This window comes from Aulonocara stuartgranti (assembly GCF_965226115.1).
Source record: "Aulonocara stuartgranti genome assembly, chromosome: 6".
In the NCBI taxonomy this organism is placed as follows: domain Eukaryota; kingdom Metazoa; phylum Chordata; class Actinopteri; order Cichliformes; family Cichlidae; genus Aulonocara; species Aulonocara stuartgranti.
The window spans coordinates 3,638,281-3,666,156 of record NC_138944.1 but is presented as its reverse complement, the minus strand read 5'-3'; the positions used below and the strand labels follow the sequence as shown (position 1 = coordinate 3,666,156).

Genomic DNA, 27,876 nt, shown 5'->3' with positions numbered 1-27,876 from the left:
TGCTCTCAGCTTCCTGTACCAGGTGCTAATCAGGGTTAAATGCTGTAGTTAAGCAGAGTCATTGTTATGATGTCTTTAATCCAGTGAAACCTAACTGAAACAAAGTGTTCAAAGACAGCTTTTCTTCATCTAAAATGATGACGCAGAAATATGTTTTACATATTAAATACTTATCCTCTGTGAAGTAATGACTGTAAGTCTTTCTGACACTATAAAAATGGTCACCACAAAAGCCTGATGGTTAATGATCGTCCTGTCAAAGATGAGATCTGATGGGAGCTCATCAGCTAAAATTCAGATTAAGCACGATGGTGACGGGTGGTAACGTGCCCACCGTCGTGGCACAAATGTTATTTCTGTTACCGCAAACCAGTGTCAGCTCGGGCCCAACGGTGACCGAGTTACTGCGTGATGGTCGGGATGCTGCGGGATCTCTTCATGATGAGACGCACCTCCACGTCGGGGAGGCTGTCCTGTTTAGTTTGGGCGCACCCCTCGTCCGCCGCGGCCATGTGCAGGTCGAAGCGCAGCGACACGGACTTCTTCCTCAGCTTGGGATTCCCCCTGAAGAAGGAGCCCTCCCACTGCTTTATCACCTTATCAATCTTCTCTGTCCTGGTGAGAGACGTTGGAGATGTTGGTAATAAACGGTGAATATGCAAACTGTAAACAGATTCTGTGAAAAACGTTATCGGGCTCTTTGCGTTTCTTTTGTTTGTACAATGACTCATCTTCTCTTTGAATTTGAAAATCTGTCTTTTCATCTAAGTGTCATTCATTCATTCTCATCCTTGCTGAGACAGATAGAGCCTGCAGGGGGCAGCGACGGAGAGCGCTGATGCTAAAATGTGCTGAGCTTGAATTGCCCTAGATGTAGCCTTTGATAAGACATGATGTGAAACATAAAGAAGATACGCCCTCACTCTGTATTTTAATCATGATATAACACATCATTTTGTATCCTCATCAAACTATTTTTGAAGGCTTTTGATATTCTGGGAGACAGTCAATCAGCTTTCCATTGATTTACAGTGACCCTTCATTTTTAAAGAGACAAGTAGACCCAAGCCGTGTCAGCAAACTGCTCTGAAACTGCACAACAGAGCCTCTGGATCCTCTCATGCTAAGGGTTATTTGGGGCTTCCTTTAATTTGTCTGCACATTCATAATGATACAACTGTCTGGGAGGGAGGGAGGGAGAGAGAGAGAGACCTTGCCTCAGCCCACTACTGCACTTTAAAGTGTGTCACAGCTGAAACGGGGTCAACTAACAGAGTGGTAGAAAACTGAAACACAGAGGTTGCACATTTATGTGTGTTTGTTTTGGTTTGTTTTTGTGTCAGATGGTTTCCAAAGTGGGTTCGATAGTTTCAGTTTCATCTTTAATATTTTAACATGTCAGTTTTATTTAGTTTTGATGGTTTAAGCGTTTCTGTCGTTTTAGCTTATTAAAATATGGGTTTTACGTTCGGGGGTAGACTCAAACAATTCAGAATGCATATTAATGCAAAAGTAAAGGGAAATTATTTGACATTGGTTTAAAATAATAACAGTTGATTCTGTTCTGGACATGTTGTTTCATCACACATCCAAGTGACTTTTCAGTCTCTGCTGACTGCAGGTTTCCTTATAAACAGAACATCTGCATAATGACTGAAACCAGCAACACTGTGAGGTCAGTTTCATGATCATTAATATGTAAATTGCCATGACCACTGATCAATGGTCATATGCACCATTCACCATTCACAGCATTGTAAGATGGTGAAAGATGTACCCTTAGGCCTCCTCCTCGATTTCCATGTAAATGTGTTCCTTGACTCCCCAGACAAACCAGCGTTCCTCCCACTGAAAACGCTACATCCAGATAAACAGATTTTTTTTGGGACCTCCTCACCTGGATGATTGAGCATGCATCAAGACAAGTTTTCACAGGACTGCTTCCAAGTAACAGCCCATTACTGCTAATCAAATCCACTTGATTTAATCATCAGCACCTCTACAAACACAGTTGTGAGTGATGCCGTAAAAGCAGAGGCTTTGACAGTTTGATGGTCTGGAGCAATGATGTGTGTGTTAACATAATGACAAAGAAAGCCCACAATGATCTCAGACAAGCAATCGTTGGTGCCCATCATTCTGGGAAAAGTTATCACACCATTTCCAAACAATGTGAAATCCTTTGCTCTACTTTTACAAGTGGAAAACATTAACGTTGTCCGTTTTCCCAGGAGTGGACGCCGCAGCGAATCCACACCGAGGTCGGACGTGCAGTGCTCAGAGAAACTGCAAAAAACACAAAAGCTCCAGTTTAGACCCCACAGGCCTCAGTTAGCAACTTGAATGTTAAGGTTCATGAGAGTTCAATTAGAAATAGACAAAACAAGTATGACTTGTTTGGATGGGTTGCCAGGAGAAAGCCTGATCTCTTTTAAAATCTGTAGATGTTCTGGATAAAGTGAAAAACAAATTTAGTGATGAGGGCTCGTCTTGATAAACAAAACAAAAACCAAACAAAAGAAACCAGCACATATAAAAAAATAATAATAATTCACTACACCTAGATCCCAGATATCCCATGCCGATCATATGTTTTTAATTGCTTCAGCCTGCCCACGGTTGCTTTTGCATCTGCATCCATCTCTCGTCTGTTGTGACTGATGCAGACTCTTTTATTCGCTGGGACCTCGCTGCTGCTTTTCCCACATCAGATGGAAATAATCACTCCTGATTGAAATGTAATATTTACTCTGCTTGCAGCTTTGTGTTTGATCTACACCTTTTCTTTTTTCCTAGCAGCCCCTTGCTTCACTGTTTGACCAGCTACTCCCTAATTGTGTCCTTGGCTGTCTGGTCTTATCAGGCAGTATGGAGCAGGTTTGTCAGAGCTTTTCTGCTGGGAACAAGTGTCTGCCTGGACTAGAAATGAGCTTCTATGTAAGGTCAAACAAATTAGCCATGCACTAAAAGGCAGTGTATAAGCAGGGTGAAAGACATCAGGTGATAGTTGTCTGTAGATCGTTCACTGTGATTGATTGATGGATTGTTAATCTAAAAATGTCTTGGCAATTATCTCCTAGTATACTAGTAATTTGAAGTCTGCAGTTACAGACGAAACACCAGTTTGCTCAGTAACTGCAGACAGACGCCTCACTCAGGGAGTAGCTCTGTGCACTGCTTTGAAGTTAAGAGCCGCACACTAGTGGATATTTCAGGCTCTGGTCACCTAGGTTACGCTAATGTATCAACAGCCCGTCATATATCAATCAGTCACTTTTCCTGATGTTGGTAGCTGTCGCCAGTAGTTATCTTACCCTTCATCACTTTCAGTCACTGAATGTCATTGACTTTCTCTGCTGTTGCCACATCACTGCGATCACTTCCTTTGCTCCTGACAAAGTTGATTAGTTTAAACAGACAGTTTTATTTAGTTCTTGTTCATTTTTCCATTTTTTGTGGGAATGTCTTTCAGCTCTTCATCACACAATGTTTCGAACATTTAACCAGCATGAAACTGGAATGTGACACAACAGTCAGCTGCTGACATCAGCCTAATCTTATTTGCCAATCAAATATGCACACATAAGTCAGCAGGGTGCATTCTTACTTGTTATCTTTAGAGAGGGAAGAAGGGCGAGGTTTAGTCTAATTAAAAAATAACAAGGTCAAACTATGCAAGAGGCCCTCCCAGCAATAGCACAACAAAATAATAAACACGGGTCGTCCATCTTTGATGTGGGCAAGCGCGGTCACCTGCAAAATGTAGAAAATAACAGGATCTTTGAAGCAAACAACAGCGCACTCAGGAGAAAGTGTGAGGACATGACCGATAGTTGCTGGGCTGGCAGAGCAACTGCGTCTCTTTGCATCTGCGGCTCTCTGAGGACATTATGCACGTGTGTATGCGTGGCTGTGTCTCGGTCTGGTAATACCTGAAGCACGAACAAAGATTTCCACCCATGTCTCGTCCAACAATAACAGGTGTCACGCCCTGAAGCATGCATACCGGGCGAGTACCTCCACATCAAACACAGGCCATTAAAGGAGGAGAATTCCCATGCAACCCAGTGAGGAATTACTCATGGGAAATGTTTTTGTTTCTCCTAACTCGTTCGATGTGTGAAGGTAATTCTTCTGTTCGCCTAGACGTCGCCGGGGAGTGGAGTATGATGACTGCATGCTTGTGAACTAATATAAAGACTAATTGAAATGTGTTAAAGCTTCAGGAGATTACATGAGTAAGATGTTTTTGCAATAGGGATTTATCTGTGTGATGTAATTAGCGGTTACTATTAGAAAATGCCTAGGTTTCACACTCAAGCAGAAGCACTGACTGCAGGCCAAGTGGGAGCACAGCGATCAATACTTACTCAATGGTGCCGTGACCCTCCGCGCTTTCTTGCACCACATTGCCTTGAAGGATCTCCTGAGTCTTCACAGTGGAGATTGGCAAGTCCTTATCTAGTTCTGGCTCTGCGAGAAGTTGTTAAAGATAAACCATAATAAGAAATGACTGCAACAAGTAGGCGTGTCACTACTTTTCCATCAATAAAGAGGAATGCACCGAAATGATGAGACGTCAGCTTTTTGGCCAAAAAATAAGATTACCGATGCGACCCAAAGACATTTACATATCATTTGTTCCCATGGAAATTACCTGAACCTCTCCTTTGAAGCTGAACATAACACCGGGCTCATGTTACACTCTATATTTGCCTGTTCTATATTTATACAGTAATCAAAATGTCCCGCAGTATATTTGCAGAGCTTTTTGTTATTTTTTCCCTGTACATTAGAGTCCATTGACATCTCTTGTAGTATTCCCCGTCTGCCTGCCTGGTGTCCTGTGTTTAAGTCCCTTTAAGGGTTTTGGCTCAATAAAAAGAAAAATGGAGGAATGGCGGCTACATGGTGGCTATCTTTCTGTCAGTATGATGTGAGATGTCCCACTCAGTGCTGCACAGCTGATTTTTCTGATGAGGCCCATACACTGTATATAAAAGATGGACATAGCCACTGTGACGTTACCTGCCGGTTTTGGTGTTAGCATTTAAGCTACTGTGTTGGTTTCTGGAGCCAGAAGTCACCATAATTAAAAAGAAATGGGTTGGAGAGCTAAATTGTAACGCTATCGAGTTCTGTTAGCTTCATCAATTTTGCAGACAAAACACTTATTCCCACATAGCAAAGTTGGTATGGCCCGGATCTGGCCCACACAATATGCTTACACATTCTTTGCACATACCGCAAAGAATGATGGCCCTTTGGTGGCCCAGATCTGGTTTGCCAGAGGTGGCTCACACATGGGCCAGCACAAGGCCTAATGTGTCACATTGGCTCATTTAATTATGACACACTGTATGAGAGACACCTTAAATCAAAGAGGGACTGGTTTGCTCCGCACAGCGAGGTAAATGTGTGTCTTACCTGTGAGTATCACCAGGCTTCGCTGTCTGTACAGTATGCTTTTCTTCAGCCCATTTTCTGTTGGGAGGAGTGAAGGTATGTCAGGGAGGGGCTCTGACTTGGGTTCGTCTGGAGTAACGGCGAGGTCACTGAAACCATTTTCAAGTCCATTCTCCTTTGGCTCCACGACTGAAGACCTCCATGGCCGCAGAACCATCGGCTGTGCAGTACGACCCATGTATCTGCAGGCACATGAAGACGTAAAGATGTGTAATATATGTACGACTCGGACGGCGGGAGGGATCTGTGGCGGCACTATATCCCTTGAAGTCTGATTGTTTCCATGTTTGACACCAAGTTGTCATATCATGAGTTCACAGTTCTTTACTTTCGCTTCTCTGTAGAATGAAGGATACAGCACCTATGGTTGTAACCAGACTGCTGGTCGTTAGCTCTCCGCTCTGCGTTCATATCCACAGTAATGTAGAAGCCACGACTGCTAATACATGTTTATGCAGGCAGGAGGTCTGTCTCCAATTAAAGCCATTATAACTTCCTGAAGTTACTACTAATTTTCAAGTCGTTTGATACTTCCATACCACCCCAACTGCTTCTTAGTCATCTGCTTTCATCATGTCATTTTAATTCCCAGGAAATTCCCATCCTTTATGCTAATGTGAAACGAAAAGCAGATTAGCTGAAGACTGTGGGAGGGATAAACACAGAAAAGGCAACAAAAAAAAGGTATCAATTTAAACAAGTTTGGCCAACTGGAAACACATGAACAGGTTTAATAAAAAACAACTGAATGGAATTTTATTCACAACAAGGTGCTTTATACTGTAAAGAAACCCCACCAAACAATCCTCTAAGAGCAAGCACGTGGCAAACATAAAACCAGGCCTCAAACCAGCACCTCTCTTAGAGCTGTCAAAAAGGAAATCCTCAGATGTTAATCCGTACTAAAAATTGCTTTTAGATGTTCCAAAAAATTTGATTCTGTTCATCTGGACGTAGAGTTTTCAGTGGGAGAAACGTTTCGTCACTCATCCAAGTGACTTCTTCAGTCTCAGCCGACTGCAGGTTTCCCCAATCTTACAAATTGGAGGTTCATTTTCAACTATGCACACAATTTGGAAAACACGAAGCTCATGAAGTGTAACAGTAACATCACTCAAACCCCATTTCCCGGTCTCACTCAGATGTCATCGTTCTGCACATTTCGCTCACCTGCAGGAACACCGGACATCAAAATGTAACATCCTGGTTGCCAATTAGCCTCGCTCATGTTGCGCCTGTTTAAACTCCGCTGGAAGAACAATTCAGTGGGTGAAACGAGCACAAATGAAGAACGTAACGTCACACTTGGAAGGCGGATGATGAATATGAGAATCAAAAGAACTGGAAATTATAATAAGTCGTTTAAAAAATATATAGCCATTAAAACACGGTTTGATGTTTTTACCACACGAGCGTTTCTTTGATGTTCTATAAGACATAAGCATAGAACAGCAGTGTGTATTATTTTGGGGGGAGGATTCAGTTTGAATAGAGAGAGCGTTGTTTTGAGGCCTTTGATGTGTGGAGTTTTGACAAAGCAGTCTGTATTCAGAGTTTGGAGAAACTGAGCCACAGTTTCTAGAAATTTGGGAACTATTATCAGCAGAACTACCTTTTTCTGACATTACTGTTGGTAACGTTGCGCTATCATTTTAAAAGTTTGCTTTGTGTTTTGCATACTTGTGAATGTTGGCAGATGTTAGCATGCTAACAGTGAGTTGGACAGACCATCCAAAGTGTGTGCTCAGGTTGTGAGAGCAGTTGGAGCCAAATGATGCAGCACAGTGCAATGTGTCCTACAACCTCACTGACACACGAGCATGACTTCTGTTGTTGTTATTTAACAATTCATCTGCGATATTAACACAGTGTGGTGCAAAAGACAATGGTGATGTATTCTCTGGACTGAGCAGATGATCTAAAAGCATTGTGGCGCGACCTTTCAGAATCATCTTTTGTGCTTTTTATTCGGTAAATACCCATTTCACAAACCTCAGCGGTTTTATGTGCTGAAGCTTCAGTGAGACTTGTTTTTAATGCGTGCAGATGCTCTGCTCTCTCATTTTTTCTTGTTTTATTGTGTTTTATCCCACTCAATGCCGCCCTTCTCAAATATGACTAAACAATAGAAATTTCATATGCGTCCTGCCCGTCCTTGCATCATCGTCATTAATCTAAAGAGATGAGACAAATCAAAGGCAGCACTCCACTCTGCCCGTAACCTATGTGGCATAAAGTCAAAGTGATGTCTCCTAGCTATAAAACGTCAGCAGTGCGGTTGATGCAGCAAATGTGTTGAAGCATCTCAGAAGAGTCTAGCGTCCAAATGGAAGGAGATAATTAAAGGCCCCGTCAGGTGAGCTGAATATTCCCCTATAAAACAACTTGGCGCTTGCAGAAAAAGCCAGACAAAGACGCCTCTACTGTCTGGATTCTGTCAGCTCATGTAATTAAAGACAGCTGGATTTTCAGGCTATGAATCGGAGAGTTTGTCATCTTTATTTCAGTTTAACAGAAATGTTTATGTGCCACTATGTTGTATGGGCGGACAGCAGGGCCTGAGTACGTCTCAACTTGCAATTATTGTGGATTTTGAATTTGTATTCAGGTAAATTCAACATAATCCAAAAGATAAAGGTTAAGCTTTGAAAGTGTCAACTCATAAAAGCTTGACAGCTCAAGTTAAAGAAAACAAACAAGAAGTAATTTTGTTTACTTTGTGCATTACTTCTGACAATGACGCTTCTAACTTGCTCACGGCACTAAAGCGCGTGCCAAGTTTGTCAGACTCTGCTGCTTGATGCGCGATCTTTTTCTTTTTCTCAAGGAAGACATTTCATTAAACTGTAAAGACAAGGAAGAACAAAATTCCAGCTCAAACAACCCTCCTGTCTTCTTTTAAGATTCCTCGCCCTTTGTCTCGCGCTCACCTTCCCTCCTCGCGCTCCAGCAGACGGCGGTAAGTAGCAATCTCTCTCTCCAGCCTCATCTTAGTGTTGAGAAGCTGATTGTGGCGCTGACGCTGGGTGGCCAACCCGCTCCTCACCTGCTCGAGCTCGCTCTCCAGCCCAGCGATCACCTGGGAAAGATCCTGCAGCTGGCTGGAGTAGAGCCTCTGGGTGTGCTGGAGGGACGTTTCCAGGCCTTTCTCCTAGACGCCAGAGAATAAAGACCTGTTTGGATCATGACTTGATGGTCTTTGTTTTCTTAAAAAGGAATGCAGTGAATACAAAACGATATTAAATAAAACAATTTTACAAATTCACCTAAATATATCAAGACTTTTAAAACTTTAGTGTCAACAATGAATCGAAACGCTTTAGCGCTCAGAGCTCTCCAGATGGAGCGGTTAGACGACGGTAAACTCAGCGTTTTTAAATTTAAGGGGGATTCTGTGCAGCTTTTTAATTTATCATCAACCAGCAAAATTAAAGTCATGACTCTTTTCCCAGTCTTAATAATTAGGTGCTTCTAGAAAGCATTGTACATAGAAGAGGAAATGTTACGCTGCTCTGTGGGCATACGAAAGGTCACTTTGTTAACTAGTGTATCAAATTGACAAGGCTAAAAACTTAGTTAGGACTGGATCAGGTGACTAGCAGTTTAATGCTTGTTTTATGCTGTTCTTGTCTTTCTATGCTCCTCTCTTTGTCTCCTCACCTTCAAACTGTTCATAGCAGACTGCTCTTCCTCCCTAAGCCTCTGTCATGGTCCTGGGTCAGTGACCCAGCGCTTTAAGTTTATTATTGTCATTTTCTAGTTTATTATTATGATGATTATTATTGTTTGAGTTCTACGTGTTATATTCGGTCTGCCTCTGAGTCTGAGTCTGTATCTCTGTCTGTCTATGGTGTCTGTTTGTGAATCTGTCTGTTCAGTTCAGCGTCTTGTCTGGTTCCCTGTGTCTGAGTTTCCTGTTTTATTGTGAAGGTCTGTGTCTTATGTGAGTGTGCTGAGTTTACGTTTCCCTGTCTCGTCAGCTGTGATTTCTCCCAGGTGTGTTCCCCTCCTGTCTCTCATCCCTTGATTACTGCCGTCTGTGTATTTAAGCCCTGTGTTTCTCTGTGTTAGTATCGTACCTTCAACTAGCTGTGTGTTCTGCTTCCGTGTTTAGTGTTTCTTTTCTAGTGTTTCAGTCCTCAGTTCCACTATTACGACCTTTATTTTCTTTTAGTGAGTTTAGTTTGTACGAGGTTTCTCCAAGCAATAAAGCTGCGCTTTAAGTCTCACTTCCGTGTCTGAGTTCTGCATTTTGGGTCCACCACTCCTGCTTGCCTGCCTGCCACACAGCCAACCATGACAGCCTCGTTCTATTGAAGGTTTCTTCCTGTTAAAAATGAGTTCTTCCTTCCCACCATTGCCAACCCACAGTTCACAGGGGTTTGTCTGATCTTTAGAGGGTTTTTTCTAATTCCGTGGGTTCATTCACATCCATAATGTAAAATTGTATTAAAGCAGCAGTTGGGAATTAAATAAACTGAACTGAAATTAAACTGAATGAGGTTTTTTTATATTCATAACTTTCTTCTTTTTATTCCAGTTTTCATTCCTTAGATTTTCCATGAATTGCAGTTATGGAATCAGTTACACAATGTTTATGAAAGCAGCTCTGAAAATGAAGAAATAATAATAAAGTATCTGTGATTGAAAGATAGAAACCTTATGTATATCTTGGCACAGATGTATTAAAACTCCCTTTAGTTGCTAAATTGAAACATTACGCAAAAACAGTATTTTTTCTTGTTATTGTCGTCTTTTCACAGGCAGTCTGCCGTGTGGTGTTGAAGCAGTGTTAACAGTGTGAATGATAACTTTAGATATTTGTTTTTTCTTACCAAAGCATGTAGGGTCTCAATCTCCACTTGCAGCGAGTGCCACTGCTTCCTGGCCTCGGCTAGCTCGGCCCGTGCCTCCCTCAGGGCGGCGCCGCCGAGGCTCACCTGCGCCCACGCTGCCTCCTCCTGCACAACGAGAGGGGAGCCAGATGTTTAAAGAGGTGTGAATCCCAGCACCACCACCCTCTTCGCCAAACACTCACACAACTACCTAGTTTTCCCTTATAGAACACACTCAAGTGGTTTCATATTTGTGTTAATGTAAAGTAGCTGATGAGATGCAATTGTTGGGTTTAATATCTGTACTATGTAAACGAAACAGAGGCCTGTTCACACAATGACACACACACACACCTCATGAGTAAGTACTTTTTCCCACTGGCACCGTCAGACAACACAGAGGCGAAGCAGTCACAGGTGGTGCCTTTGGTGATGTGTGTTTCAGTGCAAGGTAAACAGACAGCGTGTACACACAGCTGTCCACACACTGTACAGCTGTGAGGCGTTTCACACCCTTCGTCCTCGCCCCGTTAAAACGCAGCAGAGCGGTGAAGCTGTCTCAGCACTTATGACAATATTTTGACAGATAAAACAAAGTTACGCAAGATACTTCCTGTATAATTTGTTACTTCACTGACTCCATTTATCAGTTGCAACAAATTTAAAAAAAGATCTTTATTCAAGGAGACATTCATTTAGGGCAATATTAGCTGAAATCAGCAGCTCATTGACCTGACAGTGGATTTAAAAGGGACTCCTTACATATGCTTGCATATACATAGATTTTTATTTGAAAGTTGAGCATACACTTGAAACGAGCTATATATGACACCTACATCATACACATATATCATCTATATCCAACAGAAGATAAGCACTAGAAGTAAAATCCAAACAAAAACTCTTACAGAAGAGGTTGTGTTGGTGTTGTGTTATATTACATAAGAACATATCAGTGAGTTATTAATGGGGCCGTTATATGTGGAGCATGTTGACGCTGAAATCTGTTCTTGGAGTTAAATTATTATGTGTATTATATCACTGGGTTAACATTATTGTTCTGGAACAGCTCATTCATGTGTGTGCTTTATATACTGTTGACATGTGTTTGGGTAAATATTTGCATTTGATCTGCTTTCGTATGCGGTACATTTTTTAAAATTCTACAGTTTTTTGTTCTTATTCCTGTTTTTGCTTTTCTTTTCATCCTGTTATGTTTTTAATTTGTGCATAATGCTGTTCGTTGCCTGGTCAGACTCACGCTTGCATACCGTGAAACATCAGTGCACCACATTCTCCTCACTTATACAGCACTATGGAAAGTCTTTTCATCTTCATTTCCAGTAGCAAGAAAACTGCAGAATATGACATCATCTTGACATTATTACAGTTATACAAAGCTTGAATTGCATCTGCTGCGATTCCAATCCAGGCTTTTAAGAAAATCTAAATATAAACTTTTGTTTGTTCAGAGACAACTCCAATTGGCGCCTTTAAGCTTAAAGAGCTTTACTGTCATTGAACGTGATGACAGAAGTCATGCATGGATGGAGGTTTGGATTCTTTAGTCTATTTTGCACTCAGACTTTGACGTTTCATAAGGTAAACATTGTAAATGTTCCCGGGGACAACGAGGCTGCTCTGTATAATCTTACACGGTATCCAGACAGCTCCTCCTAAAATTAAACCTACATATTATTATATTATCTTTCTGTCTTGTGGAGCTCTTTATACTTTGTTTCAGCAACCAGATTACTGTCTCTGAAATAACCTATTACTGCTGCGCTTTTTATGTCATTTTTGGCACTTTGAACACCATAAAGTGATTGTCCAGTGTGCAGAAGCAAATGCTGATGTCTACTCAGCTAAAATCTCCAGAACCAGGCAGTTCACAATGTAGACACAGAGCGTAAACTCTGGTGTGTGCACTTAAGATCTAAAACAGATAATTATTCGGCAGAGCTGCAGAAATTAGGATAGATTATTTGCCAAATACATATTTGGCAAATAATCTATCCTAATTTCTAATATTTTTGCTGGCTTAGTTTAATTAGCAGGTAAAATACAAACAGAGGCTCCTAATGCTGTACAGGGAGTTGTGGTCCTGGGTAACGGACCGAGTGTCTTAAGTTTATAGATTTTGTATTTTTGTTTTATCTGAATGTCTGTGAAGGTTCTCAGTCATCCAGGTCATCGTAGTCAAAGGAGCTTGCAAAGAAAAGCGTCTGGACTTCTTTAAGTTGCTTGAAGATGTTTCACCTCTCATCCGAGAAGCTTCTTCAGTTCTAAGGTCAAATGGTGGGACTCCCCACCAGGTCAAATCTGGGACTCCCCACCATTTGACTTTAGAACTGAAGAAGCTTCTCGGATGAGAGGTGAAACATCTTCAAGCAACTTAAAGAAGTCCAGATGTTTTATCTGAATGTCTTCTGGCAATTCTTAGTCTTCCTTTGTTCCTTAGTTCCTGGTTATAATCTTTGGTTACTGTTCTTTATATATTTTTCAGTTTAGTTCCATTCTCAGTTTTTGGTAGTTTAGAGTTTAGTTTCACACTTTTGTGTAATTCCCCCATATTGTGTTCATTTGTGTCTGTTTCCCCATTCAGTTTTATTTCACCTCCTTTTTTATTTTGATAAGTCATCTGTCCTTGTGCCTTGCATTCACTTTACTTCCCCTCGTCTCATCTTCCCCATTTGTTGTGCTTCCTACAGCTGTGTCCAATTCCCAATATCCCTCAGTGTGTGTACAAGCCCAGTCAGTCCTTTGTCGGTGCATTTGTTATTCCTTCCTGTCCTGTTTCCTGGTTGGTTTGTTTTTTCCTCCTTCTGGATTTAGTTACCTTTTGGACTTTGTTTTCCTTGAACTGTCTACACGTACTCATTAAAGGTATTCTTTGAGTTTTCCACCTGCCCGTGTGTTAGTCTGACTTCTGGAGTCCACATCCACACATAACAGGACAACAAGAAGCAGTTGTCCATGTATTGATAAATCAGTTAAAGTATATTAACTGCTCACGACCCCCACAAAACAATTCATTTTAGCTACGCAAACGTCCCTTGCCTTAATTCCTACAGATTAGAGGAAAAGAAGAACTCCTCTGAAACAAGCCAAACGCAGTCTTTGAATCTTTGAATGATTTTTTATTGCCGTGTTGTCAGCTCTTGACTGCTGCATTGTGCTGCTGTTAGTGGGTCTGATGTAAACAGCAGAATTTAATAAAACCTGCCCTGATTTAGTGCCGTGGTCGCTCTCAGCCCTTGGTGAAGGCACTTTATTGTTGCTGTCAGACCAAAGTCATGGTGCTGTGGAATAATAAACAGCTTCTGGACTGTGTTTTTCCCAGAAAAGAGGCCAGCTGAGCTAAAATAAGAGTGGAAACGTCAAAACAAAACAAAGCTGCTATTACTAGACACAGGATGAGGATGCTTAGGTTGTATTTTGGGTTGTAAATATTTAATGAAGGTGAGGGATCATTCACACAGACCACCACTACTGTGTTTAGATGAAGAGAGAAAGGAGACAAACACACAATCTGCACACAAACAGGCCATATAGCAAGGAAGGAGAGGTTTCAAGCTTTTTATCCCAGTCAACAAATACCAGCGGGGCACATGCATCACCCTGCCTGTGGGACAGCCTGGAGTTGGTCCTGAGGGTGTGTCGGACCGGCACAGATCAGGACCATTGTCCTCAGAAAAGACAAGTGAAGATTGTGTAAGAGTGGATGCGTACCTCGCTGAGGGCTCCTCTGTGTGTTCTGGATGCTGCTGCTGCTCCAGCTCCAGCATGAGGAGGCCCGACCAAGCCGGGGGCTGGATTTGAGATGGCGCCCAGGCCGAGGTGTCTCTCCCCCGGGCTGGGGAGTCTGCTCTGTTCGCACTGCGCTCTGATTCGGTCGAGGAGCTGGGTGAGCTCCATCCCTGTGCCATCCTCCTCCTCCCTTCCTCCTGCTGCTGCTGCTGCTGCCGTGGCCGTCGCTAACAGAGCATCACAGGAGCTGGCCCGCTGCAGCTGCAGAGCCCGGGCTGCCTGCAAAACAGCCAACCAGGGGGAGGGAGAGAGAAAGGGAGCAGAGAGAGAGGGGAGGGTGAAGGATGGTAAAAAATACAGGCGAGACAAAAAGAGAGATGAGAGTTGGATTAAAATAAATTCTGAATGAAAAAGGTGAGTAAAATGCAAAGGAGAAAAAAGTGGGAACACATGTGGAGAGACAAGGAGAGGAAGAGTAAGCAGGGATCAATACCACATTTATGCATATGTGTGTGCACGAAAGGATCCTGAAAGTGAGGGAGGGGAGTATTAGTCAGCAGGAATGAGAAAATGAAGATAAGGAGGGAGGAAAGAAAAGATGGAGGAGGGACGGACGAGGTCACTGTGAGCTGTTTCTCACACAAGGAAAAAAAGTGCTCATGCACACCCAGTCATTACAGGACTATTATGTCGAGGTTGGAACAGATCACTTATAATTTACGTGTTATTATAACAAGTATTCCTATAATTAGAGATCTAAATAGGACTATTACACGCATTTTATATATCATAACCACTTAAGGGTCATGTAGCGTTCACGAGAGGAGCACATCTGTGGAGGTCAGAGTGAAGGGACAAACAAAGACTGTGTGGAAATTGTTTTTCATCCTGTTTTTAATGTGAGAGATCGAGACAGCAGATGCAGTTAATAGACAGTCCCTTGAAAATGTGCCTCATCATGTACCTCTTTTCCACAGCCACTGACAATAAAGGCTTCAAAGGCCTTAAGTTTGTTACATGCCGATGGCAGCTTTTTGGCACCACAATGTTTTTGCAGTGGAAACGTGTGAAAACTGGTTATAGACTTGTAGGGGCTGGTTTCTGCTCTCTTTTCCAGCCACTACAAGATGACAGTTTGAATCCAGCACCAACGAGAAAATGTCAACTCATTCCTCCAAACATGCAGGTACTGTAATTTCCTGCCTCTTCGCTTCTTCTTCCTCTACTCTGTCTCAGAATTACTGAGTTTTGCAGCCTCCAGGGACCCTGAATGTTCTCGCTGAAGTTATAGGGGTGAGCTAGTTTCTACTTTGGAACACAGTTACTACTGTGCATGCAGATGGAAAAGCACGGGAGGACAGAAAAGAGAGCAAAGTTAAAAAGACAAATGAATGAGAAGGCAAGACAGAAGAACATTTAATGACCTCAAATTCCCGGTGCATCTCCTGCAGCTCTGTCATGGAGCGGTGAACCTCTGCATGCAGTATCATGCTGCTGTGATCTGCCGTCCTCTTGGTCTCCCTGAGCAGAGCCACCTCTTCCTCCAGACGCCTGGTGTTCCTCTCTTCGGTCTCGCACCTGCGAGGGGATATTGACACATATCGACCTAGTTTTATTATTTAAACAGTAAAATGCATGAACACACCAACCACCTGGCATCCATTCACATTGTTTTCTGGGGGAAAACTTGCATTTTTGAGGCCATTACAAAAATATGAATTCATCCTAATTTCAACCTTAACTAAATATGCCTGCTGAGCAATTTATGATTGATTAGAGGACCAGCTAACATCTAACTGGTGCAAAACCAGTCCAGGGTAGCATCTGCTTTAATCTGGTTCAGTTCAAACTGGAAGTTTAGCAGATCATGTGCAGCCAATGTTTAATAAAATGGAATAAGCTGATAAACACACCAGAATAAGATGAAAGACACCACATGAATTAAAATTAATGAATAATGATTCAAGTTAAATTCCAGGTTTTTGTTTGATTAGTTGTGATTTTTAGATAATCTTCTAATTTAAAACATTTGAAAGGTACTTTATAGATGACAAAAAGTCAAAAGCTTTTTGTGTTTTATTATAAATCACTGCTTGCAGCCTACCTGGAGTACCTTCAGGACTCACCACAGGATCACAGCTCACACTGTGGCAAGCATTTAAATTGAGGTTTGATCGCTACTGTGCATCAAATGTTTGACCTTTGTATTGAAATCTGTGTTGTAAGATTCAACCTTTGCTTTTCCAGTTAACTGCTTCAGAGAAGTGTAAACGGGTTAAAAATGTGTCATTTTTATTTCAACTTGTAAATCTGGTGAAAAACATCTTGATTAATCCTGGATTTGTGAGTGAAATGCTCATATGCACTGTTTGTGACATGCCAGGGTCCAAAGTGGCGCAGTGATAAACAATGCTCCCTCACAAGAGGAAGGATCTGGGTTTGAATCTGCCAGTAGTCTGGCAATTTTGCAGCGGAGGTATGTTCAAAGTCATGTTTTATTTATCGCTCCGGCTCGAGACCGAGCTAATTTAGCAACTGAAATGACTGAGTAGGGCAATTTGAAAGTAAACTAAGAAAACACCCCAGAAATTCTCATCATTGGTCCAGACAACATGGAGGAAGATCGCAGAGAAGGTTGATGTGACAGGCTGAGACAGAGACAGATGATCCCTAAAGAGACCAGGCAGGAAGAGGAAGAAGAGGGCGACGATGACAACACGACAAGCATTTTTGAGAAACATGTAAATAAGGTCACCCGATCCCTGGTACTACCACCTGAGGGTCGGTATAATCCACACTGAGTTTTAGCACTCAGCTTTTCCTCTTGGACAGATTATTGTAAAGCTCTTTTACAAGCTATTAATCAAAAATCGATCAATAGACTTCAAATCACTCAAAATGCAGCAGTAAGACTTTTTTCAGGAACTAATGAAAGTGTCTAAAAATATTGCACAGATTTTACTGACTCTACACTGGCTGTTCATTAGTTTTACAATTGTTTCCAAGATTTTGCTTCTTACTCTTAAAGCTCTTTGTGGCCTTGTTCCAGAATACACTGGAACCTTGTGCCAACCAGTGCATGGCCCGAGATCCTCAGGCAGGAACCAGTTAACTGCTCCCACCTCACACTTAAAGACAAAAGTAAATTCAATTCAATTTAATTCAACTTTAATTTTATAGCGTGAAATCAAATCTATCGCCACAAGGTGCGTTTGTAAGGTAAAGACCCGATGATAATAAAGAGAAAACCCAAACAATCAGACGACCTCCCATGGTGACATACTTGGCGACAGTGGGAAGGAAAAACTCCCCTTTAAAAGAAAGAAACCTGTTAAATCCTCTGCCACAATTCATTTGGTTCGACGGAAAGAAAACTGGACAAAAGATGAAAATCAACAGGGAGCTAGTTCCACAGAAGGGCCCTGTGGCCCCTCCCTCAGCCTGGTTCTGTTGGAGGTTTCTTCCTGTTAAAAGTGAGTTTTTCCTTCCCACTGTCGTCAAAGTGCTTGCTCATAGGGGGTCATATGATTGTTGGATTTTTCTCTGTATGTATTATTGTAGGGGCTACCTTACAATATCAAGCGCCTTGAGGCGACTGTTGTTGTGATTTGGTGCTGTGTAAATAAAATTTAATTGAACTGAACTGAGAAAGGACCCAAGTGCAGGCACTGACAAATGACGTATTGCGAGTGAGCTTTAATTACAGTGGGGAAAACGAAACACAAACAAAAGCTGAACATGGCAGCAACTAAACTGAAACAAAACCTAAACTGGGTGAAACTAAAGTGATACAAAGGAACAAAAGCCTGGGACTAGAAACTCGGGACATAAAACATAACAACCTGAGACATGGAGCCTGGAGCACAGAGAAATGCAACAGGTAATGCACAGAGAGGAAGACACAGGGCTTAAATACACAGGCAGGACAATGAGAGGATGGTGAACAGGTGGGAACACAGCTGGGACAAATCAGACATAATAAGACAAAGGAAGCAAAGCAGAATACACTAACATAAGACAAGGACTATCAAAGTAAAACAGGAAGCATGAGACATTCGCAGAGACGCAGACTCAGAGACACGGACTAGACACTGAGACATGACTGACATGATGCACTGTGGAACACAGGGAAGACACAGTGAGCGAAACTAGGAGATAGAACAACAAATATAGTATAAACACAAACCCAGCCATGAATAACAAATAATCAAGGAATATAACTTAATCAAACACAAAACACTGGGTCACAGACTCAATGCCATGACAAACTGTAGTTGCTTCCTTCAAGCTTTAAAGACTGAGTCACATCCTATCTACAGCTTTCAACTCAAATCAATTTACTTTTATTTATATAGCGCTAAATCACAACAACAGTTGCCTCAAGGTGTTTTATATTTCAAGGTAAAGACCCTGCAATAATACAAAGAAAACAGAGAAAACCCCAAAATTCATGTGACCCCCTATGAGCAAGCGTTTTGGCAGCAGTGGGGAGGAAAAACTCCCTTTTAAGAAACCTCCAGCAGAACTACGCTAAGGGAGGGGAGGGGTGGGTCATCTGCTGCAACCAGTTTTAAGCCTCATCTTAAAAGTAGAGATAGTGTCTCTCTCCTGAATCCAAAGTCTTATACTGTTTTCTTTGCCTTGGACAGATATTCTAAAAATTATTCAAAAAGGGGTTTTAATATGAAATCTTTATGATTTCATGTTAATCTTTATGAATATGAGATCTTTATGCCATAATTCAGAGTTCTTCAGAGTTCACTATCACAGAGACAGTATGTGAGCTTTAAACATCCTTCAAAGCATTAAGTTTGCCTGTCTGTTCTGTTATCAAACCACATACTTGAGGATATCTCTGAATCTTGCTCTAAGTCTTACAGCAATGGTTCACTGCACAACATCACAATGTAGTGGTTAAAAGTGGATAATTACAAATAAAATCAGACCACAAAACTTTCCATTACCCTAGCCACATCAAAGATCCAGTTCCTGGAATAAACTACAAAGAGCAGGAGAAAAATTCTCTGTAGGAAACATTTTCATTATTAAAAATATCAGAGCACATACAAACATATGGCTAACCCCACCCAGTCACTCGAAGGTCAAGTATTGACTAATGCAAACAGCAATTCTAAGAATAGCTAGTGAGTGTCTAACCAGGGGCTGGAGTCTCTGGTATCAGCTGGAAGTTTTTATTTCACCCCATGACTGTGAGTCATTGCGCTGCAGAAATGATAACTAAAAGAGAAAAGGACATAAAAAGACCTTGGAGTCATCCTAGTGCATCATAAACAGACAGATGGTCAGGAAACTCGTCAGGTGGAGGTATAAAAGGAAGAGACAGGTATTTCATCCACTGTCCTTTAGGGGTTAACATTCGACAGCAGGCGGGAGGTGTGTGAGGGAGGTAGAGGTGGTGCTGATGGTGGTGGTGGTGTGTGTGTGTGTGTGTGGGGGGGGGGTGTCTGTGTCACTCTGCATCAATACATAAGTGAAAGCGCCGACGCGGCACAAAGTCAGGCAGGTTGGCTCACAGGAGCGGGAACTGGCCTGAGTGCGATAAAAGGGGAGCTGGAAAAGCATTGCAGCAGGATGAAAACAGGAAGTCTTTTATTCTGAACTCAACAGCTTTGCCTCAAACACTGAAACATCTTTATTGGCTGGTGATGATTATCCCATATTAGCGCCTGTCATCTGGTAAAAACTACCAATGGTACACAAACAAAACCATGTCTTTTGCCCACTGTGGCCGATTACTTTGGACATACAATACATGCAATAGGTTTATGCAATATGAAATCATACCTAATGCTAATTAATAATCAGAAAATTGTATTGATTGAGGAAGAGGAGCACTGGAGCTTCCAGGAAAATTAAAGCCAAATACAGCTGACCTGGCCTGGATGGCAGCCGCTCTGGACTTCATGCTGTCAGACTCTAAAGCCAGCTGAGCATTCTCCATCAGTAGTTTACCGACCTGACAAAGCAAAAAACAAAAAAACAAATAAGATGTGATTAGATTTGGAGGTCAAGGCAAAATCTAACCGGTGATTCTATACATACAGTTTCCATGTTCTGGTGGCATGATCAAAGCTACAGCTCTCTAAGAAACAAATCATGAGATGAAAGTCACAAAACTTGGAAAAAGTGGGAGAGCAAGTCGCGGCAGTGGTTAGCACCGCTGACTTTTAGGAAGAAGGTTCTGGGTTTGAATCTCGTGATCTCTGGACTCTTTTGTGTGGAGTCTGGTTATTTTCCACATTATAAGGCGCACTTAAAATCCTAATTTTCTCAAAAATCGACAGTGCGTATTATAATCCGGTGCGCCTGATGTATGAATTCTGGTTGTGCTTACTGACCTTTTATGTGGTACACGGCGCTCAAAATCTGTCAACAATGTTTTAGTAGGACTTTTGTGAGCTATGAAGCCGCACTGCTTGATAGATTTTCTGAGCCTCACGGCTACTGTAGTCAGGAGCCTCGCGGAGTAATCTGGGTCCTAAACTCCTTCTACTTCTGTCCCAAGGTCAAACGAACACTGCGGCATCACTGGGAGTTAAAAACTGTCTAAATTCTTTCATCTTTAATAAAATGATCAGCGTTACTGCTTTACTGGATGTAACAATTAAGTTTAACATCCAGGCATCCATGAAAACAGAATTTATTAAATTTAACGGAGTCAGAAGTTAGCAGGAAGTTAGCTCGCTAGTTTCCACCTACAGCTCTTCTATCATTTTCAACATAAATGAAGACAAAAAACTAAACAGCAGTGACTTTTTTAGGGTTGCTGAAGTTGGGCTAGCTGGTATGTAATGATGCGCTACGTGATCGCTAGCTACACAGCTATGTTAGCATAACAAACTGGAGGACAAACGCTAACCTTTTTTCCACTCTGTAAAAGTTAACGTGAGGGTTCCCGTTGGTTACGAACAAATGCAGTTGCATGGCAGAATGCTGTAAACGGACCAAACTTCAGGCAGGAGAACAACTGAGATAATCCATCCACAATAAGAGGTTAGTCATTAATATACTGCAGCAACATGGGAATAGAGCAGCTGCGAGAGAATTCAACATTAATGAATCAATGGTATGGAAGTACGGAGCCCTGCAAGGGACATGGGAGAGAAAAAAATTACGATGAACTTTTGCGAGATCTCGCAAAACTAACTCGGGATCTCGCAAAAGACAGATATCTCCGAAAATGTCAGAGCACTTTTGCAAATATGTGATGTCTGGAATTCAACTTTTGCGAGATCCCGAGTTACCGAGTTACCTTTGCGAGATCTCGCAAAAGTTCATCTTAATTTTTTTTTCTCCCATGTCCCTTGTGGGGCTCCGTATGGAAGTGGAGGAAGCAAGAAGAATGAGTTGAGTAAAATTTGACTCATCTGACTGTTTTGTTTCGCTTAATGCGCCTTATAATCCGGCCTGCCTGATGGTCCGGTATTCTCCTAAACCCTGTGTGGGCTTACAAGTACTCAGGCTTGCTAAACAGTCCAAAAACATGCATGTTAGGTTAAGAGGTGATTCTAAATTGGTCGTACATAAAGAATCTAAATGCATAAAATAAAGTGCAATATGACTTTGTGTGAAAATGTAAATGTGGCTTGTAATCTAAAGCACTTTGAGTGGTCAGTGAGATTAAAAAGGAGCTATAAAAATGCCCAACCCATGCTATAGACGCCTCATGCTTGTAATCCATCCTACTTTGCATGCCAAAATCCCCATATTATCAGACGCACACAGACTCTGAAGAGATACTGTTATGAATTAGGCCTATTCAGAAGAAAACAAAGCATTTGTACATCAAAGGTGATGCGATTGACTCGATTCAGCTCACGCCCTTCCTCTTTGTACTTTTTAAATATAAATTACACTAATACCTCAAAATATAGCTTGTTGAATATAAACTTGATATATTTAATTTACAGGTAAAGCTAAAATCGATCCTTTGAGTGTTATTGCTCCTCATGTCACTTCTGCACTCAGAAAGCCAATCAGTGGTCCAGTTTGCACATCCTGTTTACATACTGTTCATGGGAGAGTTCATTTAGCATACACCTTCTGCAGGGATTTATATCAAATCCCACAATTTTTTATAATTTCTAATATTATTTTAATACAGCAAAGTAAAGTATAAAACATTGGATCCTTGTATTATATCAAACACAAATAAAAGTCTTAACACGCCCTCATTCTCCTTTGTTTTCTTATGAGTACAAAACTTTTGAAAGAAGACACACCCTTGCTGAAAGAAAGCCAAAGATAACATCGACTATTCCACCATTTTTTTTTTTTTACCATAAGCACCATTACAAGCTTCACTCATTATATGGATAGAACATTACAATCCCAGCTTCAGACTCCCGGTGAGGATGTGAGTCAGGAGACTGACAACATCATGGAGTAATGTCTGCCCCGTCTCCTGTGATGTAACTAAATTGAGCACTTCTTAAGAAGATAAATAGAGAACTAATCCCTAACATTTATATGGAAGCACTCCCTGGATCCTCAGACAATGAAGTTGGCTGAGTTTGTCTGTGGTAGTCATGGGAACATGTGAACAACTAATTAGTGTCTGTCAGTGACACCTACTTATGCACGGTGTAAAGAAAGTGACAGTAAATCCAGGGAGCAGCTCAAAACCATCAGTTGAGTCATGGGAGATCACTGCTGTTAGTCGTCGACTCAGCGCTTCCGCATTCTTTCTGTGGCAGCCATCAATCGTGGGTCTCTGTGGCAGCGTAATGATACGGGCACAAGACATATCTTTCTATATCTGTGGCGAGCCCTCTCACAGTATGCAAAACATCTTCGATTAGTCTCGTTGATACCAAGGCTGTTACAATGATAACTAATGTTAAAGGTAAAAAACTTGGGCGTGTGGTTCGACATGGTGCTCTCTTTCAGGTCTCATGTAACAGAGACAACAAAGTCCACCTTTTATCATTTAAGAAACATAATCAGACAAGTTTTGTCAAGCGACACTGCAGAGGTTCTTGTCCATGCATTTGTGTCTTCACGTATTTATTATTGTAATGCTCTCCTTTCTGGGCTACCAAAGAAAAGTTTTAGAGGTTTACAGATGGTTCAAAATGCAGCTGCTCGCATTTTAACTAAAACTGGGAAATCTGAGCACATTACCCCTGTACTGAGATCTCTTCATTGGCTACCTTGACAGGTTCAAGCAGATTTTAAGGTCCTGCTGCTCACCTACAAGGCTTCAAATGCACCTTCATACCTCTCTGACCTTGAAGACCCACTTGTTCACCCTGTCCTACATGTCAAAATTCCATGCCTTTTAGTTTTTAAATAATAATAATAATAATAATAATAATAAACTAAGTCTAAAAGCATTTTACCTACCTGAAATGATTATTAGCTAAAAAAAATGTTATGTATTATGTGAGTACAAGAAAATAATTATTAGAATATAATGTGTTAAATTGGCTTAGATGAGAGGGTCCAGCAATAGATCAGAGGAAGAGGGAAGCATTTGTTTGTGTGTTTTAGTTTGGTTTAGCTGTAGGCTTGAGAGTGTGTGTAATTGTGTAGAGGGAAAGGAATTTATGGAGACTGGGGGTCAGCCTGTCATAAAAGGAGACAGGAAGCTACAGTTGGGGGTTGCTGATGCTGATGCTTGTACCTTTAATAAAAACTCATAATTGTTATAACTTAGAAGCAGGTTTGCAGGAGACTCTCCACATGCTTATCTGTAAATGTAAGACAACAAGAGGCCAATGGCCCAGTGGATGCAGAGTGTTTGTAATATGTTAACTCTGTTTTGTATGTTGTGTAGAGGAATTTAGTGTAGCTTGGGTGAGGAGATTACTTTTATGACCGGCAGGAAGTCATGTACACAGAGACACACACACAATGCTTTGACTGTTATGACGCACCCACACCTATATGCACACTCACTCACGTGCACTCACACTTACACACGGGTACGCGCACACACACTCACTCACGTGCACGTGCATACACACACAAACACAGAGTTTGCAGCACACCGTGGGGGTTTTATGATGGGGTCACTTCTATAAAGCTGACTGTAACAAACAAAGGAGTGGAAGATTTGCAGAGGGACACCGGCCTTGCGCGCCTCCCCTTCTCTTGCTTAACTGAAGATGAATGAAGATGAATAAAGGTTTTGTGAAAATGACTACTGAGTCCGGTGCCGTCTCTGGATGCCTCGAGGAATAAAAAAGAACTGATTTCGTAACAGTTTCAAAACTAATAAACCAGAAGCTTTATATCTACATGACATACAAGTCTTTAGTATTTGGCTTTTAGTATTGGACAATTGCAATGATTTGTTTTATTACATAATAAAGCAAAATCACATTTAGGAGGGGCCATAGGAGTCCAGTCAATGTGGATTGGGCTCTTGTTGAGGACTGAAACTGGCTTTGGGTAGGTGGAACGTCACCTGTCTGGTGGGGAAGGAGTGTGAGGTAGTTCTAGAGGCAGAGGGATACTGGGTATGGCTAAGTATAGTTAGACTCATCTCAGTGCACAACTTGGAACCAGTTAGTTGGAGCGGTTGGACTGACACTGAGAGGTGGCAGGCAGGGGTGGGTATATTTTTATCCCCTCGGTTCAGTGCCTGTAATTTGCAGTGATTATAAGCTGAACAGCATCTCAATGTACCCAGTAGGGTCCCTGAGTGGAGTCCTGGAAGATGCCCCATCTGCCCTACTCAGGGACCCCTGTGCTCACGAGGGCAATGACATTGTGACCTGGAGTTATGTGACTGGGAGGAACAACATGCTCGCACATAAGGGTGCCCATAAGTGCACAGGGTACCAGGACACCCTAGGCCTCAGGTTGATGATTGGTTTTGTAATCATATCATCAGCTCAGCTGCTTGCTGAGGAGCACTGAAACTGAGAGGAGATCGAACCCCCGCCCCCCAAAAACATGTCGGCTGCAGCCCTTATGCACAACTTTCTCTATTTTGAAGTTAGCGTTACGCTTGTTCAAGTTTTTGTTCCATGCAAACGTCAATAGCATTAAGCAACACTAGCTAACCTTGACTTGTGAGCTACTAACCCCAAAATGCTGTCTCGAGTTGCTCCTGGAAGCGAATTGACTATATTATATTATAACTACCGGTATATTATAACATTGGACTGAGTTTGGCAGATGAAATAAAAAGTAAAAATCTTGCTGTGTGTTTATGAGCTATTTGAAACTGTTAACTACATTCTATAATAACCAAATCATGTTTTATGTGTCGGTGAAATGAGTGCACACACACAGTGACAGCTAACTTTGAATATAGCAGTGCAACAGCAGCAGCCTTCCTTCTTTGGACATGCCTGTTCTCCAGTGACTTCATGTCATATGCCATGACACGATTAATCGACGAGCAGCATTGTCTAGTCGACTAGCTTTTCACTTTAGCCTTTAGTAACTCATCTGATTCCTGTGGCCTGATATTTGTGATAAATTAACTTGTAGTTGTCAAATTATTTTATCAGCCGTGAATGAACTGTTGCCACATTCATGCAGCGTAGCAAAGTTACATCTAGCTTTCACATATTTAATTAAAAATGATCAACAACAGATTAAATTTGCGGTCCTTGTATGCAGTCCTAACAGGAACTTCAGAAATAAAAGGCAGTTCATTTTACAAACTGTGTGATGGTCTTAAAAACAGGGTGCCATTAACCACCTATCCTATCCTTTAACTAAACATGTGTTCGAGGCTGTTCACAGGATGCTGCATCCAGCTGTCATCGACACTACACTACACTAGACAATAGGCTGTGTTTTTACTGCACTCATTGTTTGATTATACACACCCACTCCTCTCCTGTGGCTGCAAGATGGCCTTGAGCTGATTATTATAAAGCCTGAGTAGAAATAATACTGCAGCACCACAATTATGTCAAACAGCTGTGAAATTTACATAACTCTTTATACCATCTGACCTGGGCACGGAGCTCCTTGACGGTCTGTTCCTGTTTGGACCAGTCCTGGGAACGCGCGGTGTTCCTGACCCCCCAGCTGGCTATCTGAGCCTCCAGCCGCTGGTTTTCTTCCTGCAGCCGGTTCACCTGCTCCAAGAAGCTCTTCAAGCGAGCATTCAGGCCCCACATTGTGTGACTGGAGTCCTGCAGCGAGTCCATGGACATCTGAGAGAGAGCGAATGTTTACAGTCACACGCAGTTGCTGAGCCTGTGAAATTTTCATACAGTCAAATGACGCAGCTGGTGGTGCCTGTGATGGCCAAACTTTTCAGGCAGTACGTGACTGACAGGCGCGTGTTCACAAGAGCTTACAACTTTCTCTGCAGTGTGAAACCCACACGCTGCCAAAGGCGTTTACAAGGTAAATGTTTACCTAGTGATACTCACCTGCAGCAACGTGGCCTTCCCTGAATGAAGCACAGTATATGTAAGTCACGCTGTTTGCCCGGTCACACAGTCCACCACTCCTCACAGCTTAGCTGCATTCCTCCACAGCGAGCTGGAGAGCACTTCCCACTGTGTCCCAGGTCATCGGCAGCAGGCCCCCGAGACAGAGCAGACAGGCTGGCCTGCCGGTATCAGCGTTCGCTTGTCTTCAGGGTCAGTCACGGCAGGGACGTTCCTCCCTGTCCCACCTCGGCCCCTCCCAGGCAGCATGTGGTTACCCGCTGGACACTGGACACAGTGCTTGCATCACCAACGCTCTGGGGTCCCTTTGTACTCTCTGATCCAGGATTACTGATCTGCTTTCAAACAGGCAGCAACACAAGCTGCGGAGGGAATGTTCAGGGAGACACAGTGACAGGACCTGAGTGTGTGTGTGTGTTTGTGTGAATGGTCCTGTAATGAGAAGTTACATTCACTGTAATGAATGTGAAGCCCGTGTCCCTGAACACTCTCTCACTCTTTGTGCAGACTTGCTCAATGACAGCCTTGGTTGGATGTGTTTGTGCTGTCTGGGCCAAAGGTTTTCTCTTCCAAATATTATTATGTGGTTTTTTTATATTCCCTTGGTTACAAGGACTGCAGATACGCTTTCTTAACTACTGTTTAAGCAGTTACTTGATGTCATCTGGAGTTTGTAGCTTTCTGTTGCTTTCAGCGGACAGACTCTGCGGCATCATCTTAGACTTCAATAATATCATGGAAATGGCTAATGTGTCATGATAAGAGAGGTATGTTTTTTTAAGGTGGGGTGTGGTTCAAACACTCTCTCCTCTCAATGTTTAAGAGGATAAACCCAGTAAAAACAACTGGGTGGGCCACTGTAACAGCTAGAAAAGAAAAAAAAACTAAAAACAAGGCTCGACGGAGGATTCAAAAGTGCATGTTAGAAGTGGATGGTGGGCGGGTCTAATGTCTGTAAGACAAAATCAAAATCAGCTGAACTCACATGAACTCACAAGCAGAATGACAGAGCTTCACTGCCATGAACAGATCCCTAAAGATCAAACTGAGGTGTTTTTTTCCACCCTGTTGCACATGAATTCATAACTGAAACTTGGCTTGTTTACCTACGAATCTTTGGGTCAACTCTCTTTAAAGCCACAGCAGCCACCCAGGTTACTGCAGCTTTCAGCACTGCCTTTGGCATCAAAATTCTAAGCATAGTATTAAAGATGAACGTTGCTTTCAGCTCTGAAAAATTAACTTTGAACGTGCCCCGGGGGACAGCAATAAGGGTGACATTTAACTTACTTTAAATAAATAATTTTAAATAAATAAACACTGTAAAATTTGTATATGTACATGCATTCCTACCCCCCACCCCCACCCCCCTTGAATGTCTCCCTAATTCTGAGGTCTCAAGGATCGCAAGTTTGCAGAGACAGAGCAGGAGATGTAAG

The 27,876-nt window shown here is 42.1% G+C and overlaps 1 protein-coding gene across 4 annotated transcripts; it reads right to left on the bottom strand.

The window, feature by feature from the left end:
• Nucleotides 1-58: 58 nt before the first annotated feature.
• On the bottom strand, nt 59-27,764 carry krt222 (keratin 222). 4 transcript variants are annotated; one of them, XM_082537698.1, is made up of 10 exons: nt 26,417-27,764; nt 25,991-26,194; nt 19,946-20,028; nt 15,476-15,629; nt 14,034-14,330; nt 10,302-10,427; nt 8,397-8,617; nt 5,428-5,648; nt 4,371-4,473; nt 59-615 (listed from the first exon to the last, which is right to left on the bottom strand). In XM_082537698.1, the coding sequence occupies exons 2-10, from the start codon at nt 26,192-26,194 to the stop codon at nt 402-404; spliced, it is 1,623 nt and encodes a 540-aa protein (XP_082393824.1). In that variant the 5' UTR covers nt 26,417-27,764; the 3' UTR covers nt 59-401. The 4 variants fall into 4 exon arrangements, with proteins under 4 accessions (XP_082393824.1, XP_082393827.1, XP_082393826.1 ...); XM_082537701.1 differs by lacking the exons at nt 25,991-26,194; nt 26,417-27,764 and adding an exon at nt 21,018-21,233; XM_082537700.1 differs by lacking the exons at nt 25,991-26,194; nt 26,417-27,764 and adding an exon at nt 20,411-20,903.
• Nucleotides 27,765-27,876: the final 112 nt, after the last annotated feature.

Coding starts and splice junctions, on each gene's coding strand:
- krt222 (XM_082537698.1), bottom strand. CDS start 26,194: ATGTCCATGGACTCGCTGCAGGACTCCAGTCACACAATGTGGGGCCTG. Junction 15,630..19,945: donor GCGGCTGCCATCCAGGCCAG/GTCAGCTGTATT, acceptor ATCCCCTCGCAG/GTGCGAGACCGAAGAGAGGA. Junction 4,474..5,427: donor AAGCCTGGTGATACTCACAG/GTAAGACACACA, acceptor AACTTCTCGCAG/AGCCAGAACTAGATAAGGAC.